Source organism: Sinohyriopsis cumingii, chromosome 4 (assembly GCF_028554795.1).
Source record: "Sinohyriopsis cumingii isolate HCF-2022 chromosome 4, ASM2855479v2, whole genome shotgun sequence".
NCBI lineage: Eukaryota > Metazoa > Mollusca > Bivalvia > Unionida > Unionidae > Sinohyriopsis > Sinohyriopsis cumingii.
This window is the reverse complement of record NC_142964.1, coordinates 68,785,596-68,809,721: the sequence shown is the minus strand read 5'-3', so window position 1 is coordinate 68,809,721 and position 24,126 is coordinate 68,785,596. Positions and strand designations below refer to the sequence as shown.

The following is a 24,126-nucleotide window of genomic DNA, read 5'->3' as shown; positions in this document are numbered from 1 at the left end:
TGATATACATAAGGTGTGGTATTTTTCTATTTCTTGAAATGTTATGTCTGATGTAAGGGAGATAGCTGAATGATATACATAAGGTGTGGTATTTTTAAGGTGTGGTATTTTTCTATTTCTTGAAATGTTATGTCTGATGTAAGGGAGATAACTGAATGATATACATAAGGTGTGGTATTTTTCTATTTCTTGAAATGTTATGTCTGATGTAAGGGAGATAACTGGATGATATACATAAGGTGTGGTATTTTTATTTCTTCCAGTATATTATCCATTTAATATAAATGAGTTCATGAATATGTGTATTAACTTCAGTGCAAGAAAATTATTCAAAAATACGTTATTGTTAAAGTGAGAAGCCAATATCGAGGCTTCTGTATGTAGTGGAGATCTCATGAGTGATGTAATTTTGTTTTTTGACATGAGGTGGTTCTTTTATAACACATTAGTTCATTTTTGCTACATGATTGGCATGTGGGATGCAGCATTCAGTAACCATGCAGATATGATGCCACACCAATTTGGATTCTTGTGATGGGATGCAAAGTTTGCAGAACAGAGTGGACTTGAATGGAAGGAATGGACAATATGTGACTAATACGGTTACCACTCAAAAGAATGTTTGACCTAATATTGAAATTCCACAAGAACAGCTGGACATACATAAATAGAATCAACTGAAAGTCAATAGTAGGTTATAATTGGGCTTATACAAGTGTCAGTGGGAAATGCTGACTTAAAGAAACTGCTCTTGTCTGTTGATATTCCCTACTACTTCAACAAAATGGAATGCAAGAGAACTTATCTAAGTAAACTGCATGAACAATTTCAAGGCAGGAAAGTGTTAAAAAAAGCACAATTATTGCAGGACAAATAAAATCAAAGTGAGAAGGAATATCCTATCTTTAATAAATTACCTAAAATTACTCATACCAGAATATCCTATGTGATACAAAGTGATCTATCTACAACTGAACCTAGAGTGTTCTCTATCTTGGTTTATGACATGCCTTACAAGAACAAGACAGTTGTTTTTTATACATGATTTTTCATCTTTTGCAGGTAAAATAAAATCAACTATATTATATTCCAATAATTCATTTTGTTGCATGTATGCCAATCTTGGAGCTGAATAAATGGACATAATTCCATCGGCAATACAAATCAAATGTTTGTCATAGATATAGTTATCAAAAGCCCCATCCAAAGCCAACTTGTGTATTATTTTCTGCAGATTTCATATATTTTATCGTGTTTTTGTGATATTTGACCAGAAATGTTCAGCATCCATTTGTTTTCCTACATCAAACTAGTATAAGTCATACATTCCACCCCCATGTATGTGTTTCTGTGGATACACTTTGAGACTGTTATTCCCAATAGGTATCATGGTACCAATTGTTTTTCCATATACCTCAATGCTAATGTTTTGTGAAATAAATATGCTTTCTTTCTTACCTCAGCATGTGTGCCACACACTGTCATAAAGAACAATTTTAGGTTGTCAATTTGACAAGGACAGAACCAGGTACTCCATAGTATTTAAGAGAGATAACTCTGCTGGAACTAGACAAGGGTAAGAGTTGTCCAGTCACAACAGACTAATTTTCAGTCATGTGTACCATATTAAAAAAAAATAATCATAACAAATTAAACAAAATGATATAGATAGAAAATAACATAATCTCACATATTGCCATGAGGCTCAGCTTTGTTTAAAGCCTAAAAGAAAGTATGAATCTCACATTATTAACCAATAACAGCTGCTTTTGTTGTTTATTTCTGAATCCAATGTTTCCTAAACCTTAAGCTCCAACCATCTGGGGTTGTACAGTTGGTACCATTATACCCTGTAATAAATTCCCTTTACAGGCAGATGTTTGAAAAATATGCCCTTGACATGCTAAAATGCAGGAGATGTGGCATTGACCTTAAGCCTCTATTGGGGGTTCCATCCCACAGACCACTAGTTTACTTGTTTACCCCTCCCCCAAATATATTTATGCATCCTTCCCTCAAGACTACGAAATCAAATCTTTGTTTTAAGATTTTATCCAAATGTAAAGTTATAAACTATGTTCTTTTAAATAAGAGAGAAGTAAAAAGTATCAAAACATAAGAAGAAAGACTAATATTAATGCAAGGAAAACTGACAAACAGCTATCCAAAACTTGCATGAAATCAGCCCGATTGCTTTCATGGTCTATATTAGATTCCATTTTCAAGGGCACAAAAATATATAACTGACCATTGCACAAAGAACACTAGAACGAAACACAAACAATAAAGGCAAGTACTATACAGAATATACATGTTTGTTGTAGATATGTGCGTGGACGATACAATCAAATAATACATGAAACGACCAAGGTTGAGCATTGCTACCTTTTAGTGTTTGTAAGACAGAGATTGTAAATATTTATAGCTTATTTCAAGTTTTGTTTATTTTTATTATTTTTTTTAATTTCAATTACTTGCATATTTTGTAATGTTGTATTTGTTTTATAGTTTCACATTATTTCAATTCTTTGAAAATATTGTAGACTGAATGTAGAACTACAGAGAGGTGGAACAGAACATGTTTATAACTTTGTTTTGTGCTGAACATACCAGTTTTAATATTTAATTGGGACGGGTTATCTTAAATGTAGATATATTTAACTATTGTACCTAAAATTTGTATTAGTCACCTTTAATTTGGTGCCCTGATTTAGCCGAAAGATAATTCCTATTTTATTTGGATAGGATGTCATTAAACTGGACACTACAAATTCAGAATGGTTACTACCAAATGCCTTCTGCTTCCTATGGCTGCTCTTTGGAACAATTACCACGTATTCAAAATTAAGTTGCATTGGTTAATGATTAACTTTGTTCATTGTTATGAAGCCCATTCCTGCTGTATTGCAGTAACAAAATGAGGGAAACAAAATGAACAAAGAAGTGAGCGTGTGCAGATATTACTCATGTTGTGATTGATTTTAGTTTTGATTTTCTAAATGATACCCAAGTTTTCAGATATATGACAGCACGCTTTAGCATAGTCACCATTACATTCTAGTAACCATTCTATTATTTTGTGACAAGGGCTTAATCTTTCTATGTGTAAATGCTTGCAAATCATTTTTGATATATGCATCTTTAGATCACAATGCTCACTGCAAGTTGTTTACAGCGAGCTTATTTATGACCCCATGTGTTTGTAATTCTGACTTTTTAACGAAGCTTAACAATTTTTCAGTCATATCGCTACATCTGCAGTGTTGCAGTTTATAGTGATGTCCTGCATCATGTCGCGGACATGTAAAATGATGTCCCACCCAGTCACATTATCTTGACACTAGGCCTACCAGGCTTAACACTTAATTCTATGCATGCATTTTCTAATCTTCCTTGATACATTATTGTAAATGGCTGCTTGTAAGTGCTACTTTCGTAATTCTTTCCACGTATATTGTATTCGTCATTGGTGTATATTGTACGTGGCAGTTTCCAAGTGCTACTTTCCTTCTGCATTATTGCACATGGCTGCTTGCAAGTGCTACATTCATAATTATAGTCATGAATTTTCTTCATTGATGCAAACTGTACGTTGTATTTTGTAAGTGCTACTTTCCATCTGAATTACTGTAAATGACGGCTTGCACGCGCAACATTCCTAATTCTCGTCATGAATTTTCTTCATTGAAGCAAACTGTACATTGTATTTTGTAATTGCTACTTTCCATCTGAATTATTGTAAATGACGGCTTGCAAGAGCAACATTCCTAATTCTAGTCATTAATTTTCTTTTCTTCATTGATGCAAACTGTAAATGGCTGCTTGCAAAAGCTTGGATCTCCTTTCCTTATTCGTTTTTGTAGTTTGCCAGCTACTAAATTGAGTCTGTAGTTTCTCATATGGTAAATACTATGTCATTTATTACAAAGTTTTTTATATTCTATTTATAAACTTGCTATATTGCAATTCCATAATTCCAACTGCTGTTTCATACAGATTTGGCCTTGCAACAATGTTATTTATATTCAATATATTATAATTTTATAGTTGCTACCAAAGGAGTCTGATGTTTTGTCAGTGAAGTACCTTACAATCAATCATCTGTACTATAAATATCGCTTCATATATGGATGAATACTGTTTTAAATAATATAAAAAAAATGTCGTTTCCAGTTTGATATCTGTGGAAAAAAGCATCTCATAATTGTTTGGAAATGTTCTTTATGTTTAGATAAAGAAAATATATTTCATACTGTTAGAATTTCTTTTCTTATATAATGAAATAAGCTCATATTTTTGTAGCATATACCTATGCAACAGGAAATGCTCTGTGTGTGATGTCCTTGTTTCAAGTCATTGCCTCTTGCTGTTGTATTGGAATTGGAAACTGAAACTGGAGATATGAGATACTTTTCACAGACAACTAGCGACAATACTTGCTGGCTATTGCATAATCATCCATGCCATTTATAAGAATTCTGTAGAACATGAATATTTACCTTACTTCATGTTATATAATGACCATTTCTTGTTGAATTATTGCACAACTGAATTAAACCTCTTAAACTGCCATAGGGATGAGAGAATAAAGATAATCAGCGCCATCTGTTGTCATAATGAGGCAATATTTATGCCTACTAAAGTGATGCCAACTTGAAGCATGCTTAATGCTAAATTTATGATCATGATTTTAGAAGGTGCAGTCTGTCTTAAAACATGGACTAGGAAAACATTTTGAAGTTACGGTTTTGCAAGACAAAAACTTTACATTGCAGAATAAAATTAACAGTTGCAACAATGTAACTTGTGATATAGCAAGTTTATAAATAGAATATTAAAACTTGTAATAACTGACAAAGCATTTGCCATATGACAAACTACATAATCAATTCAGTAGTTGGAAAACTGCAAGATACAATGACACAGAAGGAAAGTAGATCTAAGCACTTGCAAGCAGCCATTGACAATAATGCAGAAGAAAAGTAGCACTTGCAAACTTCAACATACAGTTTGCATCAATGAAGAATACAATATACATGGTTAGAATTATAAATATGGCACTTGCAAGCAGCCATTGACAATGCAGAAAGAAAGTAGCAATTGCCACATACAATTTGCATCAATGAAGAATACAATATACATGGAAAGAATTATGAAAGTAGCACTTGTATACGGCCATTTACATTAATGCGTCATGGAAGATTAGAAAATACACGCATAGAATTACGGTGGTAACCCCCTCCATAAACACTAACCTCTTAGTCTTGAGTGCCATGCAAGGCAGCTGTTTGTAACTTTTTATAAGTCTTTGGTATGATTCAACCAGGGTTTGAACCTGTGCCCTTCTGCATCCGAGGCGGACGCTCTAACCGCTCAGCCACTGGAGTGATCTAAATATTCATGACTAAACAGGTATGTTTTCTTATAATCAAGGTCGACTTAATACTTTCTGACCCATTTTGATAACTATACAGTAACATGTATGCCGTCCATATAACATCTGGTTAAGTACAGCAGAAACTATACATTGTAATTAATTCTGATTTAAGCAACTGCCAAAACACTAACAAAAACGTACTAAATTTAGAACATTTTTGTGTTTTAATCGACCCATTTAGGTTCATCTTGCCACTTTGGTCTTTATGCCTTGTATTTTGGCCATATGACATCAAATGACCATCAAATATGATTTTGGTCCCCTCTATGTAAAGTACTAAATCAAGAGAAAATTGCAACGCCTTCATATTATCCTGTTGGTTATTCAGTGTTTCAAGTTTAGCAAGCGCATTTGAGAAGCAAACATGTACTAGTTTAAATCACGATTTATTCATAAATCTAACAGTAGGCACTTAACTACTGACAGTACTAAACAGCTGAACATGTATTATACTCTTAAGAATGTACAGCTCTAAGACATCATGTTCTTTTCACATTATGGATTTGACTTGCAGACGATTGCCTATTCACTAATTCCATATACTCTGACGAAATTCATGGGCTTATATTTTTGGCAATGCTAACCTTCATGGAATTGTGAAAATGTTTTTCAGATTAATACTTGGATCACAACCAGACACGTGTATTCTATCTTTTCTCATGATGATATCATCTCTGTAGTAATTGTAATAATTAGACATACTAGAACTGACATGGTATATATTTAAATTTCTACATACATGTATCTTGTCAGTAGGTTAAATACTGACTATTTGAATGTCTTTATTGTTATTATTATTATTATTATTATTATTATTGATATATATTTCTACGTGCAGATTGAAATGGTCATATATATATATATATATATATATATATATATATATATATATATATATATATATATATATATATATGACAATTTCTATCTGCATGTACAAGGATTTTGATACGGAATGATGGTAACACTAGTATTTTTCCCACTTATTTAGCTTTGAGTATTGTTTTTCTTCTTCAGTTTCACATTATATTGCCAGTGCTTAGGGCCCGGGAAGGCCTTAGTCTGGCATTGACTAGGATCAAAGGGCATTAATTACAAATAGGCAAAACTATTTAATAAACTTTGCCTAGAACAAACAATCTTGGCATTTATGAGGCTTTGTTCGATTGAGAAAGTTTCATAATTTGAAATTTAAATTCAGCAGATAGAATCTAAAATCTCAATATTGGAAAGAAAACTTTCAACCATATCTGTGCAAGTCAACAATCCCTCAATCTGCCTATTAGAAAATGGAATTATGGAATACTGACATAATTTGATTTAGCATGTGAAGTTGAAATTCTCAACATGTAACACTGAAATTTTAACTGATATGTTCTCACTGGACCAACTTTTGTGAGCTACGGCGCCTAATACAAAATGTGACCTTCCACATTCCTATTGTTAACAGTTATGGAATTGCATTTTGAGCACTATTTATCATAGCTAAATAATTTCGATGCTGTAGGGAATTTTTGTTATATGTTTTCTCTGTGTTTATACAGGTGCTACAAATTGTAGCCTGACGGAATCTAAGCCAGGTTTCTACAGATGACTGTTATTCTCGCTTGTTTTCTTATCGGTAAGAAATATTATGTTTTTTGTTTTCCTTCAGACAACATACTATTATATTTTTTTAATTTACTTAATGTCGGGTACAATTAGTCGATAGCTGGCTGACAAGTTATTAAGGTACAAGAGATTAATTTTATGCAAACCAAAATGTTGTTATGTAATCGGGATTGTTTCTCATATTGTTCAAGTATCGATACCAGATGACAAAAGTGACAGTTCACCTATTCTTTGTCAACGAAGAGCAGTGTCTTAGTTATTGGCAACATTAATCTTGTTCATTTGCCCACAGGGCGACAGGAGAAAAATGTACCAAGAGACGTGAAGTTTTGGGAATTATTTTTCTGGGGTTCATTTTAGCTCTACTGGTCATATATCATAATAGCCAATGGGATGGTCTGTTGGCTGTCATCCATCGTCCGATGACTGTGCGTCCGTTACCACAAGTTTGTTATCGCTACTCCTCCTAAACTATTTGGAGGATTTACATATTTATCTCATGGTCTAAGTGGTCCAGATGAAAATGGTGCTACTTACACCTCCAATATGGCTGATACAGTGGCCATCTTGAAAAATCTGTTATCGCTACTCCTTCTGAATGGATGGTCATATCAACATGAACTTTTAACTAAAAGACAAGTTTCTTGGGACCTAAATAAAAATGGTGCCAATCTGATGTCCGATATGACCGCCACGTCAACCACTGCTATCACTGCTTTTGCTGAATGAGTGGTCATATCAACATGGAGTTTTCACTAAGAAACTCCGTATCATGTCTAGTTACTCCTAAATGAAAATCATGCTGGAATCCAAGATGGCCACCTCAGTGGCCATATTGAAAATCTTGCTATCCCAGCTCTTCCTACACTGCTTGTCATATAAACTTGGGGTTTTCATTGAGAGACTTCTTATGATACTTTGTTGGCCTAAATGAAATTCATACTGATCGAAAGTCCAGTATGGCAACCATGGCACCATCTTGAAAGTCTTCTTATTGCAACTCCTCCTTATCAGAAGTTATATTGACGAGGGGTTTTCACCAAAAGAATGATCTCAACTTTGTCTTAAATGAACACCGTGCCGATCTGACATTTAAAATGGCCACCAATGCGGCCATCTTGATAATCTTATTATTGCTGTTCCTCCTGAATGGATGATCTTATCGACATGCGGTTTTAATCAAAAGACTTCTTATGATGTCCGCTTGGTCCTAAGTGAAACGCTGCTGATCTGACATGTAATATAGCCACCACAGCAACCATCTAGAAAATCGATTTAGTGCTAACCCTCTGGGACAGAATGTCATATTGATATTGGGTTTTTACCAAGAGACTTGATGATGTCTACTTTGTCCTAAATGAAAGTGGCGCTGATCTGGGATCTAATTTGGACATAGTAGACAGCTTGAAAATCTTGTTATCACTACATAATGAATGGTCATCTTATCATGGGGTTTTTAATGTAAGACTTTTCATAATGTTTTATTGACGATAAATAAAAATATTGCTGAACTTATGTCCAGTATCACATTTTAGCTACGCCTCTTAAGAGCCAATTCATTTTGACACGGAGTTTTCAGCTAAAGAATTCTTATGGTGTCTACTTCGTCCTAAATGACTAACCACAATACTGGCCATTTTGAAAATATTGTTATCTTTACTCCCAAATGGATGGTTAAATCAGCATAGGATTTTCACCATCTTATGACTTTTTATTAGTCCCAAATGAAAATGGTACCAGTCATACATCCAATATGGCTGTCATGACAGCTCTCCTGAAAATCTTGTTGTTACATATTCCCATAATGGATGATCATTATGACATGGGGTTTTGACCAAAAGAATTAAAATTATATCTACTTTGTCCTGAATGAAACTGGTGCCAATCTAACATCCAATATGTCCACCACAACAGCTAATTTGAAAATCTTGTTATTGCTAAAGAATATCAGAGATAGTTTCAACACTCAATAGTTAAAGGGAAGAAAAGGTCTTCTCTTGAATTCCAGGAATTTCTTCTCGCTCAGTACAGCATCAGTCCCTTCAAGAGATTCTTGATTATTTTTCAGTATTATTTTCTTTTACAATGATCATTCTTACTTCTCATTCTCACTAACAAAAAATACTTTTTTCAGTTTGAAAAATCTGTACATTATTTTTTATCTGATCTGTGACATATCTTGTGAATTCACTAAATGAACTTAATCACCAGTCTAATATTAATGCTCTGTTCTTTTCTTGAGAACATGATGCTGGTTGGACACATGTTCAGTCTTAGTGACTGCTTTATCATGTCATAAATACATTATGACAAAACATGTAAATTCGATTTGTCTTGGTCTTTACAATATTTGTAGTCACAGTTGAAAGTGACAATCCCATCATGCAGTCTGAAACTGTTGACCATGGCAATAATTGGATAAAGAAGATAAAGGTATGTGAATATCATTCCAACTGGGATTAAAGTGTGCATCTGCACCGAGTAGATCATACATATATATATATATATATATATATATATATATATATATATATATATATATATATATATATATATATATATATATATATATATATATATATATATAATCTCTGTGTGTTTGATCTTTAAGGACAAATCTCAAAAGGTCCAATATAGCTGCTTTGTAAATAAACATAATCTTTTTTTATTTGCACAGCCACTGAGAACTGCTTATTATTTACACTGGCTGTAATCTGTGCTAGTGTGTGTCCTGGGCTTTGTTTTGTTTATCGCAAAGCCATATGTTTGCTAATAACAATGTTATACTTCAGGTGCTAATGTGACTGAAGTTAACTTAGGCGTCCTCTATCTTAGTGACAGTACTAAATTGACCTAGTAGTTTTTTTTCTTCCTTAATGCATTGCACACTTTAATATGCTTGACTGCTGTTCATTCCTCTACACTACTAAATACTCCAGTCATATGTTTTTCTAGTTCTTGGCTTATGATATTGGCATGCCAGTTTAGGTATTTTACCAGTGAAGGCCTTAGGCTGCTTCTGTACTCGTTCCATAGGGTCTGTTGTGCTGTAATTTACCACACAAAACAAACGGGAAAAAATAATGCAACAGTGGCTTACAATGGTGTTTGCTTTACAGTCAAGTGCTAAGAGAATTTTTTCTGACACAGGCACATGCCAGACATATCTAAAAAAATTTAAAAATCGTTTGTCATGACTTAAAATCCACTTGCCCAAGGAAGCCATATTTGTTACTACATGTATTATTTTGAGACAACTAACCACATCCAGAAAATTAAATGGTTGGTCCCTTATGCGTCTGATTTTGGTCACTGAACCCTCATTTACATTTTGCAGAAGAGGGACCCACAGCCAAAGAGGTTTCCCAAAAACATTTGCATACTTATATGGTAAATTCTGATAAATTGTGCTCTTGCAGTTTCCTTCAGATTGATGCACAGTAGTTCATCTTGATCTGTATTATATGTGCTATAAGTATTATATAAGTATTCTATAAATATTCTATAAGTATTCTATAAGTATTCTATAAGTATTCTATAAGTATTCTATAAGTATTCTATAAATATTCTATAAGTATTCTATAAATATTCTATAAGTATTATATAAATATTCTATAAATATTCTATAAGTATTCTATAAATATTCTATAAGTATTCTATAAGTATTCTATAAGTATTCTATAAGTATTCTATAAATATTCTATAAGTATTCTATAAGTATTCTATAAGTATTCTATAAATATTCTATAAGTATTCTATAAGTATTATATAAGTATTCTATAAGTATTCTATAAATATTCTATAAGTATTCTATAAGTATTCTATAAGTATTCTATAAGTATTCTATAAATATTCTATAAGTATTCTATAAATATTCTGGGTTCTTGGAGTAATTTATTTTCAGAACACAGTAAAATGTCCATGTTTCTCCATCAGAGTTGAAAATTAAATGAAGTTGGAGAGGCATTGATCCTTTTTTTAATAACCATCAATAAAACAGTAGCTTCAAGTTCATAACTACTTCGTGAGATAGTACTTTGGATGTCACAGTTGCAGAAATGACCCACTCCATATAGATAAAATTAGCGGCTACTAACTATAATGTAATGTAATGATCTTAGTTCCTTTACGGTGTGGGAAAAACACCCATTGTATTTGAGGCTTTGATAAGTCACTAATCCTCTAGCTTTAGCTTGATTTAATTGTCAAGCCATCCTAAAGGTGCTATTCGATATATTTAGCTGTCAATGAATTACCAAGTCAACGTGACCAAGGGACTGTTTATTCTTGTTTCTGTGTTGAAGTGATCGCTAATTATAGGTAACCAGTGAAATACAGAGAACAGTAATAACATGCACCCACATCCACCCCATTCCTAGGTCATGTGATTCGTTTTGTGTATACAATGTTTATAGCTTTTGATACAATTAGAATGGGGGGTGGGGCTGATTAGTCTAAGATCACCGATATTTCAGCTCTATGTGGGTTCTAACCTCAGGTTTGGCCAGTGTGGGTATGTGAGAAAGCTTGCAGACTAGTTATTCATGGATCGGTGGATCTTCCCAGGATTCTTCCGGGTACTTCCTCCACCGTTGTCATTGATAATGGCATTAAACCCAAAACAACAACAATTAAACTGACGATCTTCATAATGCAGAGGGATAGACAGATAGGCCCATATATATATATATATATATATATATATATATATATATATATATATATATATATATATATATATATATATATATATATATATATATATATATATATATATATGTATATATATATGTATATATATATGTGTGTATATATATATATATATATATATATATATATATATATATATATATATATATATATATATATATATGAAAGAGATATGTCTGTTTTTCAGCGTCCCTTTTGAGTGGTGTAAAAGCTGTGTTGGTCAAGGCTGCTGTTAATGGACCTGCCACTTTGCCATGCATTGTGCCTGATCCAGGCGATAATACGGTAAATTTGTTATTTTTTTAAATATTTTTTCCTTCTATTTTTGGGTGGTCTCCTTTTTTATACCATTAATAGCGTTTTTTTAAATAAAAAATATAGAAATATTAAATGGATTTCTGGAACGTTATATAAATGACGTTTGTTATGAGTCTATTGCTCTTAAAATAAACAACAGAAAGGAGTAAAAGGCAACAAGCTTTGTAAAATTCAACAAATAATTTATTTCCATAGAATACAAGTAAAAATGATGAAAAAGAACATACGTATTGTGAATTCAGATCACAAAATAATCCAAGAATTACAGATAATTTGCAAGATTATATTTTTCTGTACTTGACCTCTGGTCACAGCATTTTCTATAAACAAAAAATTACCTAATGGAAAATAACCTTCTAGAATGATCATAATGTTTACAAAATAGAAACCATAACCTGGATTATGTAAAATACACTAAGGAAATGTCAGAACCTAGACCTAAACCCAAGTAAACATATTTACTTCTATTAATAATAATTCTGATTTTAAACCCATGCACATGGAGAATAATATAGCTATGTATTAGTTGTTTACACAGAATACAGAATAAAATATAAAAAATAAATTTGGGTCAAATAGAAATAAACTCAGTTTTTGGAAAGGTCAAGACCAACATACAATGTTACATTACAACAGCATGTAATGAAATAAAAAAATAATAAAAAAGCCCAACAGACAATGTAAATTAAATAAACATAACACATCATGTGATATGTATAGGTATTATCTACTTCATAGTCACATTAATTTAATGTTTTTGCTACCGGTAAAAATACAGAGGTATTAAACGTTGTTAACTAAAAGTATTAACTGCTTCCTTGTATGGTAAATATGTACCCATATTCAATGAACAACTTATGGCTTCAGCTAAATATAATGGCAACGGAATGATGATCACTTATAAATGTGGGGCCCCGAGTGGCCGAGTGGTCTTAAGTGCTCGCCGTTAAGGATCACTGCCATCTCACCTCTGTCTGCGTGGGTTCGAGGCTCGGGCTTGGCTAATGTGGGTATGTGAGAAAGCTTGCCGGTAGCTTCTCGTGGGTCGGTGGTTCTTTCCAGGGTTTTCCCGGGTTCTTCCTCCACCATTAATACTGGCCGCCATGTATAGCCTATCTTGTGCTGAAAAATGGCGTTAAACCCCATTACAACAACAACTTATAAATGTGAAAATGGATGGACTGCTAGTGATCACTAGTTGCTTATGTTAGAGAGAGAGAGAGAGAGAGAGAGATTTAATCAGACTGACCTTTGATACATTGAATCAGTCAACAACTTCCCTTTCATGTAAAATTTGCACAGTTTCACTCTGAATAGCTTTTTTTATCCTTTACTCTGAATTTAATGAATTACAAGTTTCTCCAAAATTTCTAAATATATTATCCAAGATTGACGGACTAAAATATCCTGGCACATTGTACTTTCAAATTTACCCGCCACCATGACAGCAGTATCGAGGCAATCCCAACACCTTCGACTGAATTTTCTGATTATTTCGTTGTCTTTCTTTGCTTATAAAACTTTCTGTCCTAATTAACAAACTTACTAACCTTCAGTGTTGAGTGAGAATAGCAGTAAAGTAGCACGTATTTAAAAGAAATTTATCTTCTCAATAATGTTAGCTGAGGCCCCTCCAGCAGCGAGCATTCAAGTGACAGGGCATAAACTTATGTCTTCTTTAGCTGGTAATAAGAATGGCAATAAACATACTTACATTTATGCTTCTTGAATTTCCTCAAAATGTACTTTCTTGGTTGGTTCTGCAAATCCGAATGACATGACCCATGTAAATCCGAATGACATGACCTATGTCATGGAAAACCTGATACACACCACAATTGTACTGTAATTTTGGCTACATTTCCAAACTGAAACTGCACTCAAAACAAAATGTATGTGATATTCCATAGTGTCATTTTGATAATTTCAATTAAAAGAATTCATGTTTTCTTCACATTATGATTCGAGACCATGACAGAACAGAAAGATATGTTCAGTTGATTCACCTGCTCAACTCACATGTATCTCATATGGAATTGACCTTATAAACCCAGCCCATCACAAGCAGAAAAGCAGAACTGGGTTGGATTGACAGAACAAAATCCATCCATTCCAGAACAGCTGGAAAAGTTGTTTCAGTGCGCATTCATTCACAATATGACTCTAAATTTCAGTTGTTTCAATGATGATATGACTCAAAAACACTAAATTTCAATTTTAATTAGACCAAAACGAGAATACTTTTTAAACTAATGTCACGTGCACATGACTAAGTTCGAAAGTTGCTTGGCGCTGCTATGTGTGGATTAACATTCTTTTTGTGTATTGATGAATCTATGGTTGTGTATTAACTTTGTTATACAGCATAAATTCAATTACTTTGTTTCTTGTAGTGTATTCTTTTATTATTAAGCCTTAGATAGATATGAGTATATAATAAAAAAGTTACAGCATTTGTATTGGAAAATATGAACTTGTTTTTTTGTCAGACTAATACTACACTCCCAATGTAGTGCAGTAGTACTCAGAAAAAAACTAATTCCTATTTTCCCATAAAAATGCAGTAGTCTGTAATTATTGTTTGTGTGTCTCATTTAATCGTGTTCAGATTTTTATCATTGCATAAACTGTCTTCAGTGTGCAAGTTCAGACACATTTCATCTATTGCATTGATGGTCTCTGACACCATTCTTGGAATGCTGATATGCATTTAAACATTATATACATTATTTAAAATTTGCCATGAATTTGTTTGTGAATCCAACATTTTGAGCTTGATCTTAAGGTGAGGAAATTTTTAACGAGTGTTTTGCTGTTTTAAAGTTTCATCAGCACTAGACAGGCATGATATTGACCTCATTCCTAATATTTAGTTATGGAATGTGAGAAAATAATCCTTCATTATGCATCAGTGATAGATAGAAAACTTCCACCCTTGGGATCAGAATTTTGGGTCAGACACTCGGCAAAGCCTTATGACCCATGGGTGGAATCTTATTGTATACTTTATCATCGTTCCCACTAATTTAACATTGTTGCTTGCCACTGGTCAAGAGAGAGAGAGATTGAACGTTGATATAATGTATCAGCTTCTCAATGACATAAACCTTTCATTTATATTCACTCTTAATAGTATTGTTTTATCTTGTATAACAAATTTAATGTACCACAAGCAACTCCAGACTGAATCAAAATACATGTTTCTGAGGTATTATCCAGAACTGATGAATCATACTGAACTGTCATACTGACCGCCACCATGACGGCAAAATTTTGACAATCAGAATGATAACTTTAGATGGAAATTTTCTGGCTTATCTTGACATAAAGTTATCTTAAATTTGAATTTATGTGTTGCATCATTTTTACCTAATATCAATATTTTGTTATGTTTCGTTCGCTACTGATCTTCCATCCTCTTTAACAAACACAATTTCATCCAATGTTGAATGACAATCACCACAAGCATGTGAGTGCCTCGGAGTGGTAAAGTGACGTGTATTACTTCGTGGTGTTCAGGTTTCATTCATAACAGGAACCATGTGTAAAATTTTCAGAAAAAAAAACAAATATTGAAATGTTGTTTATTCGAATTGTATTATTCTTATATCATAACAGAATAAAATAAGAAAAACTAGATTGACTAAGAGTAAAAAATTGCACCCCATTCATATGCTGTTGAATGCCCTCACAGGCCACAGCATCCTGTGCTACATGACCTTGGGCCCATTGTTTTTAATTACCTATTTATTGATCTATTTCATATTTACCTCAAGAAAGCTCTTGTTTACAATTACATTCATAATACCATTTTATTGTATCATTTCACTCCACTATATCAAGTTCATTGATCAAAGGTGTAATTGTCATGATGCTATTAATAGTTGGTTTGTTGGCTGGATGGTCGGTTTTTAACGACACTTTCATCACTTTATTTTGACCATATCATGCAGAGGAATGAGAGCTAAGTCCTGTCCTCAAGGACACACAGAGGTAGCTGACATGGACTGGACAGGTAGAATCATATTTATATTTTAAAAAATTTGTGGAGGAAATACACATTTTCTAAATAAAGTTTGCAAGGTTTTACATAAAGTCATATCGGTGATGTCATATGATAACTTTTCATGGTACATGCAATGACATCATAAAAGTAAAGGGTGTTATGTCCGAGGCATCCAAAATGTACTTCAGCTTCATTCCACTGCATTATATTAATGACGGTCACAATGTAAGATGAATCATACATTTGTGTGGTGTTTTTATTCAATTGAAATTTGAAAGACTTTTACATTCAAATCTTTTGCTTGCAACGACTTGACAAAAACAATGAATTTATTTCATATATCTTATATCCTCTGTGCAATTTCTATTGTGGCAATAGGTGAGATGGTTTAAGAACCCTAATACCATCATAAGCATATCAGAGCATGTTATGCCTGCCTTCAAGAAGCGGATGACCATCAGCAAATCTTACAAAGAAGAGTGGAACTTGAAGATAGGAAATGTACAACTAGGGGACGCTGGTGATTACACGTGTAGAGTTGGTGACGATGTCCGGGAACAGGTCGACCTCATGGTTGAAAGTGATTATACCCTTTTTTCTTTCAATGTGTGTGTGTGTTGGAGAGAGAGTGAGACTGTATACGCAGCGTCTAAGATCAAGATCATCACAGACATTTATATCACTGTATAAAATGAGTTTTTATTTCCCTTGTGTGTGTGTGTGTGTGTGTGTGTGTGTGTGTGTGTGTGTTTGGAGAGCTCATTTAGATGGGGAACGTCGATATTTAGGTCTTTCCTCAGGATGATCTCTACATGAAAAGTGAGTTCACTCTGTGTGCCTGTGCATGTTTTGCAAACATGTTTATGTATTTTGGTGTAGTGTAAACTCTGTGCAGAGTATACGTCTCTGTAGAAAATCATGTCCGAAGGACTTAATAATTGACTTTAAATGATTAAGATACACTGTGTCCTTCTCAGTGTAGCTATTTTTTTTCACAGTGTGTGAAACATGCTAAAAGCACAAACAATTACACTCACTTAGATGCAATTATGCATTTATGGTGATTCTTTTAATATATTTTGCAGTTCCACCAGTGATACGCGATACACATGATATGACATTTAACGAAGGAGATACAGGCACTCTCTGGTGCAACGCAACTGGTTCCCCGACTCCAACTGTACGCTGGTTCTGGAAATTGCCATACCAAGTGGACAGAATAGGGCAAGGTTGGTAACCCTGCTAACTAGTCATATATTACAACATTGCATCACCAACACAATTCACCAGCTATGTAAGAAGATAGATACAGACAGAGACAAAACTGAATTCGTGAGAATAACTTATTGACATTCTTGTTAGCAAAGTACGAAAAACATAGGCACTATCTTAGACAATGTCAACATTTTTCAGTCTAAAGAAAAGAAACGTTTCCTTTGTATTATCTGGTTGTTACCTACATTTAATGAACTTTAGTTCATTTTAGAATCATTAAAAGTTAGCGATTAAGAAGTAAAGGGGCATTCAATTTTATGGATAATAATATTGCTCGACCTAAAGAAAAATACACCTGCATACTGGTAACTTGTCCTTACTAAATACAGTGCTGAGCATTGAAATCTCACATTTGCACTCCAGACTTCTGTCAGTAGCCTCTTGAATCTAATCATTTTGAGAGAGACAGAGAGAAAGAAAGACAGAAGTATGAAGAATACCTGGGTTTACAGTTTGGCAGGTGGAATGTGTTCATTCAGAAGTTAGATCAATTTCAAAGTAAAATATTGAAACATTTTGGCTGTTCCTATTAGCGTTTCTAATGTTTTCAGTGACCACATACTTTCCCTGCTATATTCGTTTAAACAGCTAAGCTAAATCATCAATCTTTACTCAAATTTCATGGTTTAATTTTACATCAATTCCCAGTTATTGTTACTTTAAAATAATGAAAATCTCGTGCAGCCATTAACTCAGTAACATCCAGCACATTTTTCAGCAACCATTCTCTGGTTTTATTAAGAGAATTTGAGCCTGCATTTTTTTTTCTTCAAATAGTGGCTTCATATGAAAATTCTTTTCCAGTATATGGTATTGTTTATATAGTTCTGGTGGGAAATACTACATTTATTGTGAAAACATGAGCAAGGCTTTAATGTCTTGAGCTCAGTCTTACTTTGCTTTTCTCTCACATAAGAATTTGATGACTTCGTACATTGCATTTTCATTTGACTTTTAACTGATAAGAAAATTGTTAGTTCATGATATTATCTTTTTATGGTGGTTTTGAACAGCAAGGACATATTTGTGCTGCTACATCCATCAACAACACCTCCTTCCCATTTACTATAATGAATGAAATCTGAAAACAATAAAGGAAAATTTCACACTCAATAACTGTCGAAAAATGTGCTTCGCAATGTGGGGTTCCCCAGTGATGTTAGATGGACTTAAGTCACAAATACTGCCTAAAACGGCCTTGGGGGAATATTCATGACTAAATTACCTCGCTAACCATTGATGGCATCAAACAGAAATGTTTAGATACTGCATAAATCATCATACTTAATAAGTTAAGGTATTTGATATAGGGGACTAAGGTCTACTTTCAATGTTCGGTTGAAACATCTACAATGTCACATCCAAGAAAGACATTCTGATTTCTCTTTCACTTTCATTGTTTTTCAGATAGTGGAGTTGAAGGAAACAGACTTTTCCTTCATAATATCACACGTTACTATGACAACATATACACATGCTTGGCGTCGAATAGCATTGGAAAAGATCGCAAAGAGATCCAAATCTATGTCAACTGTACTTATCCTGTTGCTATTTCTCTGTCTTTCTCAAGTCTTCCTGTCTTTTCTTTGAAAGCATATAATTAGACATTTTGATTTACTCTTTAGATAATCTGACAGTTGAAGAAGACACATTATGAAATGGATGCTCTTTTAACTAAATCTTAAAATGATTTCTGGCGTCTGCAATGTTCAGCAATAAATGTAATTGTAAAAGTTTAGGCCAAAATGTTGAATCAGGGTCTTGCCTGAAGACGAGACTTCTAATTTGCATCTTTGGACTGAGTTATGATCCATAGAAAGAATGTTTAATATAGGGATAAATATAGGTGTATTATGTCATATTTGTTTAATATAGGGATAAATATAGGTTTATTCTCTCATATTTGAAATTAAGAATACACTAGTTCTTTACTGAGGTTATACAATATCTTCTGTACAAGTATGAAGACAGAAAACAAGTCATTTGATTTTCAAAGTTATTGCAAATATTAAAACTTTTACAAATGCCATTTTTAAATCAAAACAACTGCATTTGTTGCTATGTAAATAATATGTACAGTTCCTGTTTGCTTATCTTTTTTGTTAAGTTAGCCCTGAAGTTGAAGTTTTCCAAGACACAGTTAATGCTACATTGGGACAGGAAGTGACATTGCACTGCGCAGTAGCAGCATATCCTATGGATGGAGGGTTGGAGTGGGTGTATCAAAGTAGCAACTCACCAATCCATACCAGCTGGAAATATGAAGTGGTCACTGATACAGATCTGACAGAAGACTATAATACTCTTTTTGTGTCCATGACCATCCGGAAAGGTTATCTGGGAGATGGGGACTATGGCCGTTATGTCTGTAGAACCAAGAACTTCAGTAGGGGACATAGTGAGAGGGTGGTCGTATTACAAAGTGAGCAGAAGAATTTTTATGATGTATAGCAATTATGAAAATAAAACGGAAGTACTTTTTATTCTCATTCACTTAATGAATCTTTCCTAAAACAAAATCAAAGTTTTATTTATCAACCTTGTAGATTTGATTGATTATCTCTTTATTTCTCACATGTTCTTGCTCATTATGTTTGCCTCTGCTTTTTTTGAATGATTAAGTCTTTCTCTTCTATTATATCAAGAAGGTTGCTTCATTAGTTTTGATACTTTCATATTTGTTCTTACACTTTTGTGGAAGTTCAGTAGTTTGCCTAGAAGACAAAATAAATTTGTGAAATGATTTAAGGAAATATTTTGAAATAAAGTGTCATTAATTTGTGATTAATGCACCAGGATAAGCTATGATTTCTAGTAGTCTTTTGCTGACCATTTTGGGTTATGGCAACAATTAGTTATATTATTCAGGCAAAGCAGATATCATTATTTTTAGTTTTCCTTTTTTCATTTTCTTACAGCTTAGATTGACATGTTAGGGCTGTATTGGAACACAGCATACAGCTGAACTAGAAATAAGCCTTTTTTTACCAAACAGACCACTTTTGGAACCCACCCACCCCAAAAAAAAAATATCACCAGTAAAAGAAAACTTAAATTGGTGACTAAAGATTATTTGTACGTCAGAAATTCTTGGCAAAGTCCCTTTAAAAAATATTGTCTTTAAGCTTAAGATCCTCTCACTTACACAAGACACAGGTCTTGGATTTATCTTCGGGAGACAGCCCAAAAAAGGTGTGTAACTTTGTAATAAACTTTTACACTGCTTAGAACAATTTGTAAATACTTTTTGTCCATAGTTATTCTTAAACACATCAGATTAAAAATTTATTGATATTGCTTTTTATGAATTGCAGAAGTATATTAAAATCACAGAAGAAAAAAAAACTCAAAGAACAAATACAGACTTTGAGATAAAAGTAGAAATTTTGATAACAGAGTAGAAATTGTGATTATTAAGGTCACAAAAAATAACACAAACTTGTTATTTAGAGAGAATTTTTTAAAACTAATTTTAGATAAATAATTGATGAATTTGATTTTGTCATTTTTTTAAAAAAAAAAAAAATATTTTTTATCCCATTCACCTTTAGTAACAACTGTCCTTACAAAAAATTTGCCTGACAAACAGTAGGTGGTTGAACTGATTCACCAATTGCTGATGTCTTGACGCTGTTTTGCACATCACTATTAAAACTTTCATTTTATGTTTCTTAAAGACTTTTATTGCATTGAAATTTGTCCAAGTTCTATACATAGGTTCTAGGGAAACTTTCATAATAATCAGGTATCAAAGTTGGCATATTAAATAATAAAAACAAAAAGAAAAACACTAAATTTTATTTGGAGAATTTTTAATACACTTTTCGAATATACTGATTAGATCAGATTCAGTCTATAGTGTTCTGATTTGAAAGGAATTAGGCCGAATTTAAATTATCACAGCAGGTCTTCACATGAGCTTAGCCAAAATATGACACGTATGGTATATTTATTGCTCTGTTTGAACAACTTAGGAATTATCTGAGAGTATGTGATAAGGATGCACACTTAGTAAGTGTCCAGCCACATGTGATTTATGTAAACTCTTTTCATATATAGACCAAAAAGTTTCCTGTGTATTCATCATTAAATACATAATTGTTTTATTATCTGATGTTTCAGAGCAAAAGTTTTGGATTTACTAACGTGTTATCTATGATAAATATTATTTTAAAGGTAGGGAAACCCAACATTGAAAATAAACTTACTTAATTCTTATCTATTTTATTAAACCTCAAATTATAGCTGCAACCTCAACCTTTAGGAGCATATTTCAGAATTTTGTAAACAAAAATATACAGAGTATACTAAAAAATGCCTTCTGGATATTAAACTTTAGAGTTCAATAACTCTTGTTTTGTACTGACCTTCCCATCATTCCCACTCTTTCAGATCCAGATGAAGACCAGAACAGTGAGGATGGCATCACCCGCTATGACGTTTGAAAAGTACACTTTGTACCCCTAAATCTGATTGCAAATACTCATAATGAGGAAGAATATTTATTGGTGTACTTGTGTTTAGTCAAGAGCCGCATGAAGATCTTCAGATATGGCGTATTGTGTGACTCTTGATTAATCTTATCACATGTTAGTATACTTTTTATTTTGAATTGTTTGGGCATTGAGCGATCATAAATTCATTAAACCACTCACTCACTCAATTTCATTTTGGTTGTAATCTCTCTCCAAATAATATGTATTGTTTACATTGATAAATGCCATTAAAGTTGACAGTTATAACATTTCTGTTAACAGGGAGATATTATTTTTAATTGTCATAGCAGTCAAGTTTCTTTTGCTACACTTGTTCTTTTACTTGCACTGAAACTTATATCCATTTAAAGAAGACCTATCAGTATAAAGATCTGAGATTAATGAGAATCAACCAGAACAAAAATGTCATTTACTTGGAAGATATCGTTTTGTGCAATGAAAGTGCCTGTTTTGTTCCAAACATCAATTCTGACTGCATATACGGCATTTTCTCATTTCAAAATGTTATAATTGTAACCGCAAAACTTTTTGATAGGCCAAAAATATATATGTGTTTCCATTCATCAGACCGTCCCTGTTTCACATTGCTGATCCTAGCACTTTTCTATCCCATGGTAAAAAAAATAAATAATTATAAAAGGAATAAAAAATTGTACCAATTTAGAAAATCCCATTAAATATGTACGTAATTTTAATTTTAAAAAAACCTGCCTACTCTAATTTTAAAACCAGTGCAATAGGAACTTCATATGTTTTGTGGGGATGGGGTAAGATTTTGTAAGAATATGGTCGTTTTCTCCATCTTTTGTCAACTTGAACATTTTCCTTAAAGAGTTCCATAGTAGTTATTTATAAGTTACAAGTCCAATGATCATTCTAAACGTAAGTACAATACGTATCTGTATAACAGTTTGTACAAGGTAGGTTTTGCACTGATTTCCCAGAACCTCTTAGTGTGTGTTGAATCTTACTAACATTGTTAATACTGATTAGTTTATCCCAGTATCATAATGTAAATTGTGGAGTTTAATTTCATGGTCTTAAATCCTAGTTGCAAGTCCCATTCAGAAACTCCTGTTTAAGCATTAGCATTGTTTTTAAAGTAAAGTGATCCCACCACCAACCTAAGCCTTTTTTAATTAGGAGAGGAATTTTAACCTTCACTCTTGTTCTCTGATTCTCAGTGCTCAATAGCCTTCATTGGTCAGTTATCAACGAATTAGATTGTTCCACATGCAAAGCCAGTATAGTTCATTCGGAATAATTCTAGTCCTGCCCACTGCAATTTTAAAATACCAAAAACTGCTTTTCTTTTATCTATTTTTTTTGTCAGAAATTTAGAGTGAAATAACTTGCCACCAGTATTCTGAATACAGGTTTGTTTTTTGCTATTGTCAGTACTATTTGTTCAGATTATATTTCCTTGCCTTCCTTGTAACAACCATGCTTTTTTAAATTTTATATTACCTAATTAGAACATTTATAAAGAATTTTAATAATGAGCCAGGTCTGTGTAATGTAGACAGACTCAATGCCCTTATAATGGCATTATGTCTGGACTAACTTTTCATATCAGTACTTTTATACTGTGAGATAGAATAAGATTTCAGAATAAATAACTTAAATATATTTTGAAAATAAAATGTTTGAGATTTTAAGCTGATTTTAGTTTTTATATCAGCCATTTCCTGCTAACCCCTTGTAAATGTTGTTTATAAATCACTATTAAAAGTTATTTAATTTTAAAAAGTTTCTTTTTCAGATTTAATTTGTCATACCATTGCTTCAGTATCAGAATCATCTTGAATTTGCTTTTAAATTTATTCATTCATCATCATCATCATCAGCATCGTCATCATCAGTATTAATCTTGAGTTAAATACCACCTAATGAATGATTTTGAAATATAACTTTCGAACTTGTACAAATATATGCACAACATAATTTACAGAAGTTTTATTTGTGCATGTGTTTAGCACTCTTACTCTTTTCTCATTTTTCACTTGATGTATGATAGTGTATAAGTATGTGTGCGTGTATAGTGTGCATATTTCTACCATTGTTTCTCTCCTTGAACTTAACTGAGTTATAGGAATTATATTTGTGGCAGGGGGTGTTAGTTTTGTTTATAAATGGGTAATAGGAATATTATAGGGAAGTTATCTTTGTTTATAAGTGGATAATAAGAATGTTATAGGGGAATAGGGAAGTTATCTTTGTTTATAAGTGGATAATAGGAATGGTATATGGGGATAGGGAAATTATCTTTGTTT

General features: G+C 32.8%; 1 protein-coding gene across 2 annotated transcripts in view; it reads left to right on the top strand.

Moving 5' to 3' along the window:
* The window catches only part of LOC149801398 (limbic system-associated membrane protein-like), a 29,233-nt gene extending 5,722 nt beyond the window's left edge, over window positions 1–23,511 (top strand). Inside the window, exons 2-9 of one of the 2 annotated variants that reach the window (XM_089955486.1) lie at window positions 1,464–1,576; window positions 6,982–7,058; window positions 11,946–12,043; window positions 16,461–16,662; window positions 17,168–17,311; window positions 18,765–18,890; window positions 19,465–19,779; window positions 21,750–23,511. In XM_089955486.1, coding sequence (XP_089811612.1) covers window positions 7,028–7,058; window positions 11,946–12,043; window positions 16,461–16,662; window positions 17,168–17,311; window positions 18,765–18,890; window positions 19,465–19,779; window positions 21,750–21,802 — 969 coding nt within the window. In that variant the 5' untranslated portion in view covers window positions 1,464–1,576; window positions 6,982–7,027 and the 3' untranslated portion in view covers window positions 21,803–23,511. The remainder of the gene's footprint in view (window positions 1–1,463; window positions 1,577–6,981; window positions 7,059–11,945; window positions 12,044–16,460; window positions 16,663–17,167; window positions 17,312–18,764; window positions 18,891–19,464; window positions 19,780–21,749) is intronic. The other variant, XM_089955485.1, reaches the window with a different exon arrangement.
* Window positions 23,512–24,126: the final 615 nt, after the last annotated feature.